General features: G+C 38.5%; 1 protein-coding gene across 10 annotated transcripts; it reads right to left on the bottom strand.

The window, feature by feature from the left end:
* Nucleotides 1-1658: 1658 nt before the first annotated feature.
* On the bottom strand, nucleotides 1659-10920 carry LOC308322954 (complement factor H). 10 transcript variants are annotated; one of them, XM_080774464.1, is made up of 13 exons: nucleotides 10443-10920; nucleotides 9473-9658; nucleotides 8962-9064; nucleotides 8062-8132; nucleotides 7600-7782; nucleotides 5260-5334; nucleotides 4917-5030; nucleotides 4303-4383; nucleotides 3639-3665; nucleotides 3508-3549; nucleotides 3354-3402; nucleotides 3123-3196; nucleotides 1659-2058 (listed from the first exon to the last, which is right to left on the bottom strand). In XM_080774464.1, the coding sequence occupies exons 1-12, from the start codon at nucleotides 10525-10527 to the stop codon at nucleotides 3151-3153; spliced, it is 1062 nt and encodes a 353-aa protein (XP_080630590.1). In that variant the 5' UTR covers nucleotides 10528-10920; the 3' UTR covers nucleotides 1659-2058; nucleotides 3123-3150. The 10 variants fall into 10 exon arrangements, 9 of the variants coding, with proteins under 9 accessions (XP_080630590.1, XP_080630586.1, XP_080630589.1 ...); XM_080774460.1 differs by lacking the exon at nucleotides 3123-3196 and adding an exon at nucleotides 2285-2360; XR_013964780.1 differs by having other exon boundaries at nucleotides 1985-2058; nucleotides 2285-3196.
* Nucleotides 10921-11549: the final 629 nt, after the last annotated feature.

Below are 11549 nucleotides of genomic sequence, written 5' to 3'. Positions count from 1 at the left end.
AATGAAACATATCTATTTTCTTTTTAATGGTCTATTCTGTTTTCTAAATGAGTAAATTCAAAATGTTCACACACACACACACACACACACACACACACACAGAAAAATAAAGTACTGATCGCGAGAAAAGCTGAAAGGAGAAAGGAAGAAAGGAGAAAGGAATTGTGGGGAATTAAATCATGTGTCCAAAAAAACTAAATTAACATCATAATGTAATTACTTCTTCCTTCCTTATGACATGTGACTTGTCTAGCAATGGTTGGAGAGAATCCATGCATTGACTCATGAGATATTAATAATATAACTCAATAACATACTAATTTAACTTCTTTGGCAGTGGTCTGGTAATGAAGAGTGGTACTTTTATTACACCACACCCAGGATTGAAATGTCATACTGGAGTTTCTCCAGTTTATTTGTGTGAATATAGCACCACTCTTCAGTTAGTTCAAATCAGGCATAGCTATCTTGGATATTTTGGGGTCCAGAGTTCCTTGAAGGGGTTCCAAATGGATTCCGTTCCATTTGTACATTGTCAGAGTTATGGGGGTCCTTGAAATAAAACAGACTGAGAACCACTGAACTAGGCCAAGTCTATATGGCCAGGCCATCAGTGGAGTTCTCTCTCTCCCACCACCCAACCTTTTTTCCCCTCACTGTATGTGTTTCTTTTCCCTTTTTTACCTCCTTTATGATGAATTCCTGTTCTGTTCGTTGGCTATATAGAAGTGTCTATTTGTACGTCTCTAAATTTTTTGATGATTTGAACATGGTGGACGCTCTTGTAAACAAGTGTAATGCTTTATTGGGTCGTCCACTCACAGTTAACAGTCTTTGTATTGAGTTTGTGCTGAAATGTACTGTAATTCTGCAAACTGTTAATAAATATTTCAATCAATCAATCTCTTGCAGTGTTTCTGTTTCCCAAAACTTTTCAGCTCAAGACACAAAAAATACAGTATATTTGTTGTTTCCCTGTGACCCATAAAAAAAAATAGTTCCATTTCCAAAGTGTATGCTTGTAAATCGGCTATCACCATTTCTAAAATTCTTCAAAATACTTTTTTTTACCTTACTTTTAACGTTTTAAATATATATATTTTTTCTTTTTTTAGGAAATGAGGGGGGGGGGGGGTACTCATGACCCATGAACCAACGATAGGTTTGGACTCTGGATCCATTGTTTGGGAAACAGCTCTACAGGCTTCTGTTCTCATAAATTGTGAACATAAATTGAAGTGTTCAAAGCACTTCACAGGTACATGTACTGTAAGCTGCACAAGACAAGCTTCCAAAACACCCCCATGAACAATGAACAAAGCAATAAGTGTTGGTGTGGAATGCAGTGGATTGTTTCAGTCAATGTTAGCTGAATTGACGGCTGTGTGACTCTTTTCCATTGCTTTGTTCTAAAACCACCATTGTGTGGAAAGAGGAAAACATACATACATGCACTTGACAATACTTATAGTTGCAGTCAAAATGTGTTTATTCCAGTTTACAACATAAATAAATACAAAATAGAAATACAATAGTGGCATTAAATATTTGGCAAGGAATACAAAATACATCTTTACAAAAAAATAACACCCGTGTGAACTGAGTGTTGCAACTCCCCCCCCCCCCCCCCCTCTCCTCTCCCTCCCTCTCCTCTCTCTCTCTCATTAGCAGGCAACAGTGCAGCACTAATACTATCTCTCTCTCTCTGTTTCTGGCACAACAGCGCCCCTACTGGTACTCATAGTCATACTGGTGCTCATGGCCACAGGTAGGTGGGTTAACGTCACATAGGTGAACACATACTGTAGGTAGGTGAACACGGACATTGCTGTTCCTTGGAGTGGTTGCACCACTCAAAAACAAAGTGCACTTCATGTTTCATTGCTTCCATATCTCCCATTATGGTTCAAATGAGGTTGATTTGTTATTGTCCAACCAGCCAGAGAGGAGAGGAACGCTTTACAGTTTGGATGTTGGCACTTCCTCCCAAGGTCAACAGATGCTCACTAGACTAGAGGATAGGCCATAGGAGCGGTCCCATTTGGACATCTAGGACACCTACATGTTGACAAGAAATATAAGAACAAATAGTTTAGGTGTGGCAGTATAGTTGGGGTGCCAGTTACACTATGTTGGCCCAACTCATCATGATATCAGGTCTGTTTCATGTTCCATGATGCTTACTGTACAATTGTACATCATTATGTTTTCATGTTTAAGTATTAAACGGGTATTTTTGTTTTGATGGAAATAGCTCTTGATTAAGTTGGTAATTGACAGATACCTCAGGGAAGAATTCAATTTATAGACTTTGGAATTGTAATAACTCCGGCTTCAGGTCCTCTCCAGTGTCGTATGAGCTATGATGTCATCAAATAAGGAATATGTGTCAGAATTGTGTTCACAAGTGTATTATTAGTACGTTATTCTATTAGTTTACATGGCAATTAATTTAGTTGTGTTCTTGATTGTCATGCATTGACAGCATGTTTTACAGTTAGTCAGTTGCAATCATTTGATGAATCAGTTAAATAAGAACCTAGCATAGTGCATTCACACAAATCTGATCACAGTAGGCACTTACATTGAATCTTCTGTACTGGTTAATAGGTTGTGTGAGAGATAGCCTGCCTGTATATAATGTTTGATGAATGCCGGTGACGTGCATGAAAATGAGTACCGGTAGATCAGCAATCTTTGGACTGTGACACCGCCATACGACGAAGTATAAGCCAGGCTTTATGCTGCGTGAAATGGCCATTAAATATCTAACATAACATATCACACATATAAGTGTGTGTGTGTGTGTGTGTGTGTATGTGTGTGTGTGTGTGTGTGTGTGTGTGTGTGTGTGTGTGTGAATTTTTTAGATTCAAAATATACAATGTCCAACTAGCTGTTTTCATGTGATTGTTGATCAAAGTTATGGGTATGTTTTTTCCTGATGATGTCCTGATGTCAAAGTGGGTCATCAACCATTTCCACACAACTTCCTTCATTTTCCAACATACTGTACATCAGGAAGCACACATATCCTCATTTAATTCCATTGGTTTCGAATGGAAAAAGCCTGTGCAGAAATGTTTAGCGTGTGCGCGTGTGTGTGTGAGAGAGAGATTTACCTTGGTGTTTGTTGACTAGAGTTCATGCTTATACTCTGCTATTCCAATCTTGCACTTTGAGTCTGCTAAAATGCCTAAATTGTAAATTATGTGTGTGGTTAAGATATATGATTAATTAATTTATTAAATGATGCACTGTTACTCTATGAGGCCATGTTAGTTGGTAGAGATATGGGTTAATGCAATGTAGATTCATCAACAAGCTATAGTAGAAAAATAACTGGACCTTACCCCTTCCTTGTGTGACACCAATGTGACATGTACAACAGTATAAGTGCAACTGAAATGAAAAGACAAAAATAATATCATTTACTTATGGTCATTTGAATTTTGACTGTAACGCACAGATGCTGATGTGACATTGTGACAGAAATTGATATGTTACCTAGTACAGTGGCTATTACACTCGCTATGACAACTGTATGTCCTGGAAGAGAAATTCAATGTTAAATGCAAAACCTGAATAATAATACATGTTAATTATTGTCTTGTTATAAGACGGCCTTATGCACTCACCACTGTCTTGGTTGGGCAGTACTTTGCCTGCAAATATAAAATAGTTTTCATCAGTGCAATGCAAATATGTAAAACATGGTGAGCAAACGCAAAGTACAACCCAATATGTCAAATACAAAGGACAGCCAGATGATTTGTGAGGGGGCATTTGATATGAACAATATTAAACTACATTCAAAACAGCAACTCCCCTTTAGGGGAAAAAGAAATGAAACACCTGTGAGCTTGTAGATCACTCTTCACTCATTTTGAAATATTTTGAAGGTTTTCACCAATAATGAATGCCCAGCCCACTCAATGTAGCAGCATGACATTTCTACAGCAATGTTTGCATGATATGCAATGGGCAGACTTATTTAGCAATGATTTAATGTCATTTGTTTTCTCATGATGTATTGTATGGTGTCAGTTTTGAAAACGTAGATAGGGAAATTCCTTCCATTGGACCTCTATTCAATGAAATATACCTTAGGCCACATTTGGGTTTACTTTCTCAATACCACAACATGCTTTATGTCCTCCCACAAGCACCATGGGAGTTTTAAATTCATGGGACTGTTTTGGTTGATCATAATATGCTTTGTCTGTATGATTATCATTTGGATGGAATTCACCTGGTACCATATTTGAATACAGAATTAGATAATAGATAGATGTGTCATACCTTGTGTTGGAGTGGCTGATGTTTTTCCGGTTGTGGTAATTAATATGTTAACGTCTGTTGTTGTCAAAATATGTTTGCCACCTATTATTATAAAGATAATGATTAGGGATATTTCCTTTGTTTGAAACAGAGTAGCTAAATGTGCCTGGTCAAGTACATAAACTATGCATCATGGAAGTGCATGCAGTGCACATCCACAGTATGCCATTCATAACGGCTTCATGCAGAATTGACAGAAAATATCTTTAGAAATAATTCAGAAAGTTGGACAGTCATGCTGATGTATGTCATGCTTTGCTGTTAAATATTTATAAAACCCACAGACAGACGTAACCACTTTCAACCTGGTGTCTCTATTTTGGGCATGTCATAATAGGCGAACAGTTTAAAAAATGTTCAACAAAATAAAAATAATACATAAAAATAGCAGATCCACAAGCTCACAATGCACCACGGTGCGATGTGTTGTGAGCTTATACATCTGCTATTTTATCTACTTTTGCACGAAACTGCCGTACGTCGTCAAAGTATAAAATAGGGCAATAGAACATAATTGATATTATATAATATGGATGAAATATGGAGATGGTTTCTGAAGATGATATTTCCTGTACCTTGTACTGAAGGTGAAGAAGTTGATATTGGAGTGGTGGTGGCAGTTTTATGAATTGTGGGTGTGACAGAGGTGTCTGTGGTTGTGGTGCCTTTTGTTAAAATATCATTGCCACCTATTAAGAGAACAATCCTTAATATCTTTGTGTCCTCAGGGAGTGCAATGACAATTTGCACCGTAATAAAGTAATGTGACATTGGTTTATAATCAAATGCATTTCAGATTATGCCATATAGAATTGCATGCTCTATTATTTATCATTGTAGAAAAAGAATAATAATTGTATATTAAAAAGAGAAAAAGATTCTGAGAAAGGCCAACAGGCATTTAAAAAATAAATATACCTTGAAATGTGGGTGTTGTAGTTGACATCATCCTTGTTGTAGTAATTATATCCTCTGTTGAAGGTTCTATGTTACCTAATAGGAAATAAATTTGGGGATTGACACAATCAAATTATTATGATGATATTCTGAGAATCCATGTCATGTTAAGCATTCATACTTTGTTGAAAATAGCGTGTTGCATCCACGGTGCGTTGTGAGCTTGTAGGTCTGCTATTTTCGGCGAGCGACACCATCCATTCTTTGCAATTATAGATGAATGAAGCCTCTCCTCAGTGGTCATGTCTTGTGCAAGTGTGCATGGTAAAATGTTTAACAAGATGATAAATCCTACTCTCAGGTGTGACGCATGAGGGAAATGAGGAAGAACATCCACTTAAATGCTGCACACCAGCTCCCCCAGGCCTTGTAATGTGTAGCCAAACTAGCCGTCCTCACATTTAAAAAGAGGCAATACAAGGGAGGAAAAAACGGTGTGCTATCTCCAGTTAAAATACTAAATTGTATATCAGGAGAAAAACAGAGAAAAACATATTTTAAATTGATTTTTGTTTTTCAAAATCGTACAAGAATATTTAGTATAAAAGTCATATTTTAAATTGTTTAAAAAAAACATCTACTGGCTCTGGAGTGGGTCTTTAAACGATATTGGTGGGATGTCTGAGAAAAGGATGAGGATGACGGTTTGTCGGAAATGAAGTGAGCACTGATAGGAGTGGTGGGGATAGATCCTGTTACAATAGAAACATGGAGGTTACAGTACTGTATGTTTATCTCCTGACAGCTAGAGCATATGTATACATATGATACTGTAAGCCTTGAGTGTCTCAGATGAAAGCAATGTATATCTGCATTCAGCACATGCTGGATGACTGCACTCAGGATGGTATATGTCTCCTATAGAAGGACATATACCCCAGCCTTCCAGATAGCAAGTACCAGCTGCCAGTTCATAAACATTTGGGGGGGGGGGGGGGGTGTATCTACAATAAGGCGAGGACAGACGGCCGCCTGTCAAAAAAATCAATTTCTGCCTGGCCGGGACAGGACGGACGACGACGACGACAACACATCTTGTCTGCCCAACATGTAATTTCTGGAAACGCCACTGGGGGGGGGTTCAAAATGAATTATGCATCTGCCTGCGGGCCCCAATTTGAAAAGATTTGTGGCAACACTAGTTTTGAGGCTATTTTAATAGATTTAGCTGGGGACCCCTGGGGGAAGTGGGGGACCCCACTTTGAGAACCACAGCTGTAGGCCATCTGGGTACTTGCAGGGTTAAGCAAACCCATGAGAACAGACCCACCCAGTCTCTGTCTGCCTTACACTGATACTCACTGGTACTATTTCTCAGTCTGCGTACACTAAGGGCAGCAAGATATTGCTTAAAATCAGCTAACGTGATAGGTAACACAAAACAGATGTTGGAATTTGGTATGCCAACATTGCAGAAATATGTGGTTTAGATAAGTGCAATGGGTGGGGGGGGATGAGTGTGCACCTTGCTAGCATTCCACCAAGTGTTTGAATGCTTCTCCATAATTCTCTGTGTGCTACTATACTGCATACTCTACTAGTAGAGTACAGTAGTTCTCAAAGTAGAAATGACCGTAATGCCTTTGTGTCCTCAAGGTGGACACATCTGCAATCAGGGTTCTTTGGGGGGTATACAAAGGGAACCAGATGGACCCTCGCTGGTCCATTTTTACACTCAATGGGGTCTTTGGATAAAAAATCTCTCTCTAGAAAGGCAAGAAGCAGCAACTTCTTGTGGTGACTTTTCATTGTCAGTGGTCATCATGACTACATAACTATCGGATGGATTAAATATACCACACACAACAATATGTTAGTGGTGCAGAACATAAAGCTTAAAGGAGAATTCCATACTAGAAGGCTTTCTTACCTTTATTTGTAGTCGTTACATCCCCACCAAAGAGATCCAGGTGTTATTTTGTGCAAAAGCGCATTATTGGCTATTTCCCCTACCATATGGGGTGTTGTGTTAATTCGCTTATTTCCATCGCTCAAAAATGTGTATATAAATGTGTATATATCCTCTCTTCATAATGTAAATAGTATCCCAAGCGGCACACTTTACTACTTATTTTGATGGAAAATAATGTTAAGCGAATTAACACAAAAACCCAACCCACATTGAGGGCTTATATTAGGGGATATAGCCAATAATGTTTGTTGGGGACGTATAAACTACAAATAAAGCCTTCTAGCATGGAATTCTCCTTTAATGCTTGTTGGCTTTAGACAGTAGGGAATTAGAGTGCATTACTTGTGCAGTAACAAGTAATTAGCATGTGCGGTCTGTGGTCTTCTTACCTCGACACTGAGGAGGCAGAGAATCGTATTCACCATCGTCACTGCACTCAATGAAGCTCTGCCCATGCAGGGCGTACCCATCATCACAGGAGTACTGAATGACATTTCCATATTCTGGCTCCTCATGAGAATTCCACGAGTGTCTGCCATGGGTAATGTTCGTCGGTATTTCACATGTTATAACTTAACATAGGGGGAATAGATAAGGGACAATTTCAGATACTTACATAGTACACTTTCAACATCAGTAGTATATTCATGTAATTGTATAGAAATGACTTAAGGTAGCAGAAGGGAACTGCACAGTAATGACATCACTAAAATGTAAATCTGTAAATCTTGTAAATCTCTAGTATTCAAAACCAGATATATTTGCAATACTTAAATATACAGTATAATGAAATGCACATTGATGATACAAGTGTCGCTGAATTAAATAAATCAAAACTGAGAGAAATGTACCTTCACATGTCACTTTCCCACCCCATCCTGATGCATAGCACTGTTTGTAGGTCGCGCCATTGACTTGGTAGCTTTTGAGAGGGGAATGGAAATAAAATATTATGTAATCAAGTACCATTAAAAATAAATGGCATGAGTTATCTTTTGTAATATAATACATATAATGCAAATATTTGGGGAGCCTTGAGGCCCTCTGAAATACAGTAGAATCCTGGTATTATGTCTATTCTGTGTGTACCTCCCACATATTTTTGAGTGGTGCTAGCCCCTCCTATGTCCAGCTTTGAGGGTTTGTGTAAACACAAAAATTGAAGACAAAGTGAATTCCCATAGACAGTTTGAGGGTTTGTGTAAACACAAACATGCGCAAACACAAACATTGAAGACAAAAGTGAGGACACAAATTGTGATTGGCCAGCATGAGATGTATGACGACGTGTGATAATGATAAGATCACCCCTCACTTCACATGGGTGATGGGTGTGATTTTTTTGTAGTCCAGGAAGCCTGGATAGTTATGCTGATTATGCAGTAAGCCATTTTAGTGAAAAATGTGTCTGGGAGGTGCTCTTTGGCAAAGGAAAAATCAATCAACAGAGAAAAGTAAAACTAAAATCTGCAATGTGTCACACTTCCTGATGAAAGCCATGATGTCAAAACCTGAGCATTGTTTTTGCCGCTTTATTCATGTTTGTATACCCATTACCTACATATTGCTTGCATTGCTTATTTTAACAAGTTGTAAACATATTTGATCCTTGAACCTTCCACAAGCTTGTGTAAATGCATGCAAGCATGAGTAATGACGTGTTTTACATCAATTGGCTCGTTCAACATTGCATGCTACATGAAAACATTTCATTTTTGGGGTTGGAATTATTCTTATATCCGAATACTCACCCTCTCTCACAAATAACTTTCACTGATGCGCCAAACAGAGTACCATCGTTAGATTCCTCAAATGTCATATGTGGCTGCTGTTTAGGGGGGCCACAGTCTTTCTCTGTAATAGAAGAAGATAAAACACGGTCTCAGCTTGGCAGATTCTCAGTTTCTTTCAGCCAATACTGAGCCTGGCCCACACACACACACACACACACACACACACACACACCCACACAGTACAGTGATTAGGGGTTTGTGTGACAAAATAATTTTAAACTTAACCCATTTTGGACTGAGGCCGATTCTAAAAACGCCTTCTAAATCCGGACCAAATTTATCTGGGAAACTTTTTTGAATACTGTACATACTGTACAGAACCCCAAAAGAGCATCCCGTTAAAACACCAAAAGTGGTCCCCGAAAAAAGGAGAAAATCTAGGCTACAATTTTAGCTCCAGGCCTACTGAATGGATATTGCACTTTATAATAAAAACCTTTCTCCCTTCTATTCAGGGAACAAAACTTACTTTTGCACTCAAGTTCAGGTGCAGTCCACTGCCCGTCGGTGCAGGTTACAACCCCAGATCCTCTCTCTATAACATAGCCATTGGCACACTCAAATGTGGCTTCTGAGCCATCTGGAAAATCATTCTTCAGCAGTGCATCGTTGGTTAAGACAATGTTAACTGTCCCTTGAGGTCTAGGGCAGTCAGCTATAAAGGAAAACAGAAGCCACGTGAAGTCACACATATTTCATTAAAAGCAACTATTGAATTATGATAGATCCATCCAACTGGATAGCTATCATAGCTTGCACTTCAGCGAAATAGCCTACAATGTAGCCTATGGCCGATATTAAAGGACATTTGGACTTTAGTATTCACTTAGTAGAAAAAGTACTGTAGGCCTACTTAAGTACAATTTCGAGGTCTTACAACTTGTAATACCTCAAGTATGCAAGTAATGTACAAACATTACTTGAGCATTTCCCACTTCCAATACTTTCTAATCCACTACAACTATTTGAAAACGTTAGTTACAATTAAGTACTTTGTAGATTTTATTATTACAAAACTTACATAACCACGTATACATTTCGGACATTGGACTTTTTTCTTTTTTTTAAATACATTTTATCACTGTAATGGGACATTATGTATGCAACTATAATGAATATGAGTAGGCTATTGGTACTTTAAGTACCGGTACATTTTTATACCAATACCTTTGTACCTTTAACTCAAATATTTTTTAATTCGTCTACTTGATGTATTTCTACATCATTTCTACCTTTTCCACCACTGGTAAAAACGCAGTCGTCTTCTGCTAAATGTGACTATCAGTGACTATACTGACTGCCAAATTGAACATGTGTTCGATTTGGCAGGCTGGCCAAATTTAAGTCATGCTTAGACTGAGATAATAAGAAAACAAAGAGTGTGTATTTTAAAATAGCTACAATTGTAAACAAGTGTATCAGAAAGCTATAGCACTGACCTTGTATGTGGACCACGAATATACAAATAAACAACAAACAGTTGACCATTCGCCTTTTTTCAAAATAGTCCAGTAAAAGTTCCATGGTGTGCAGCAGTCTATTTCTTGTTTAAGTTTCCCGGTTCCTCGCACCGTCGTACGGTGAACGCCGTGAACGCCTGTGAACGCCGCTAACTGTCCCTTTAACAGCTTCCAGCAGAGCGCCTCTATCCGATAGCTGCTACGCCTGTTCACCGGTCTTCGAGTGACAGTGACAACAATGAAAAGAAAGCTATACAAACTACAGTAACATCAGTCACAGTGCCCGGTAACATGAATCAATTTTAAAATGTACATAAATTAAACATAATTTGGAGAATACAAAAAAAAGATGTAGCCTCACTCGTGCCCATAACCTATTCAAATCAACTGCCTGGGCTGGTTATACTGTCTGACATTTCACTTTGGCAAAATATGCAGAAATCAGCCGTCTCTACAGAGTGAGCCCAGACAGATCCCACCCCTATGTGTTTAGCCAGTGGAGAACGCGTGGAAAACGTCTCTGTGGGATCAAGGGCGTGTCCTTTGTGAACAACCAACACCCACCGGCATACGTAGGGGTGTTCCCCCAAAATAAAGCATTCTAGACCCGAATGTCTAGTCTACACGTCATTTGTTTAATGTTTACCCTGCTCAAAGAAATACACATTTAAAAACGGGGCACAATGCATTTTTCCCTTAATTAAAAGCAGGACTCAGTTGTTTACAGATCATTCTGTGTTATTCCAGTAAATGTTTGTGAAGAAAGAGAGATTGCAGTTGAGCAATAGGATTAGGCTAACCATATTGGCTTAACTGACAAGATGTGGTTCAATGAAATATGCAGCAATAACTCATCTTCTGCTATATAGTATAGACTATGGCCACCAAATGTGTATTCAAGATATAAACACGTGTAAACTACATGCTTTTGTCATAGGGCATAGGCCTACTATAGTTTCCCCCTTTAGGCCTCAATGAATCACTTTCTGGGGCTTGTTGTGTATTGTCATGGATACATTCCATAGTTGCTCTCAAACAAGAGGGTTGAACGTCACTGCCTCTGATAAACTGATACTGGGGTAAATT

This window comes from Protomyctophum bolini (genome assembly GCF_963924005.1).
Source record: "Protomyctophum bolini genome assembly, chromosome: 2".
Taxonomy (NCBI): domain Eukaryota; kingdom Metazoa; phylum Chordata; class Actinopteri; order Myctophiformes; family Myctophidae; genus Protomyctophum; species Protomyctophum bolini.
The sequence above is the reverse complement of the archived record's forward strand: the minus strand, read 5'-3'. Positions and strand labels throughout refer to the sequence as shown.

Excerpts from the sequence above, each read along its gene's own strand:
- LOC308322954 (XM_080774460.1), bottom strand. The coding sequence starts at position 10,527 with ATGGAACTTTTACTGGACTATTTTGAAAAAAGGCGAATGGTCAACTGT. Across the intron at positions 8,133-8,961 it reads AAAGTTATTTGTGAGAGAGG|CTACCAAGTCAATGGCGCGA; the intron begins GTGAGTATTCGG and ends CCCTCTCAAAAG. Across the intron at positions 5,335-7,599 it reads TCTGCCTCCTCAGTGTCGAG|GTAACATAGAACCTTCAACA; the intron begins GTAAGAAGACCA and ends ATTTCCTATTAG.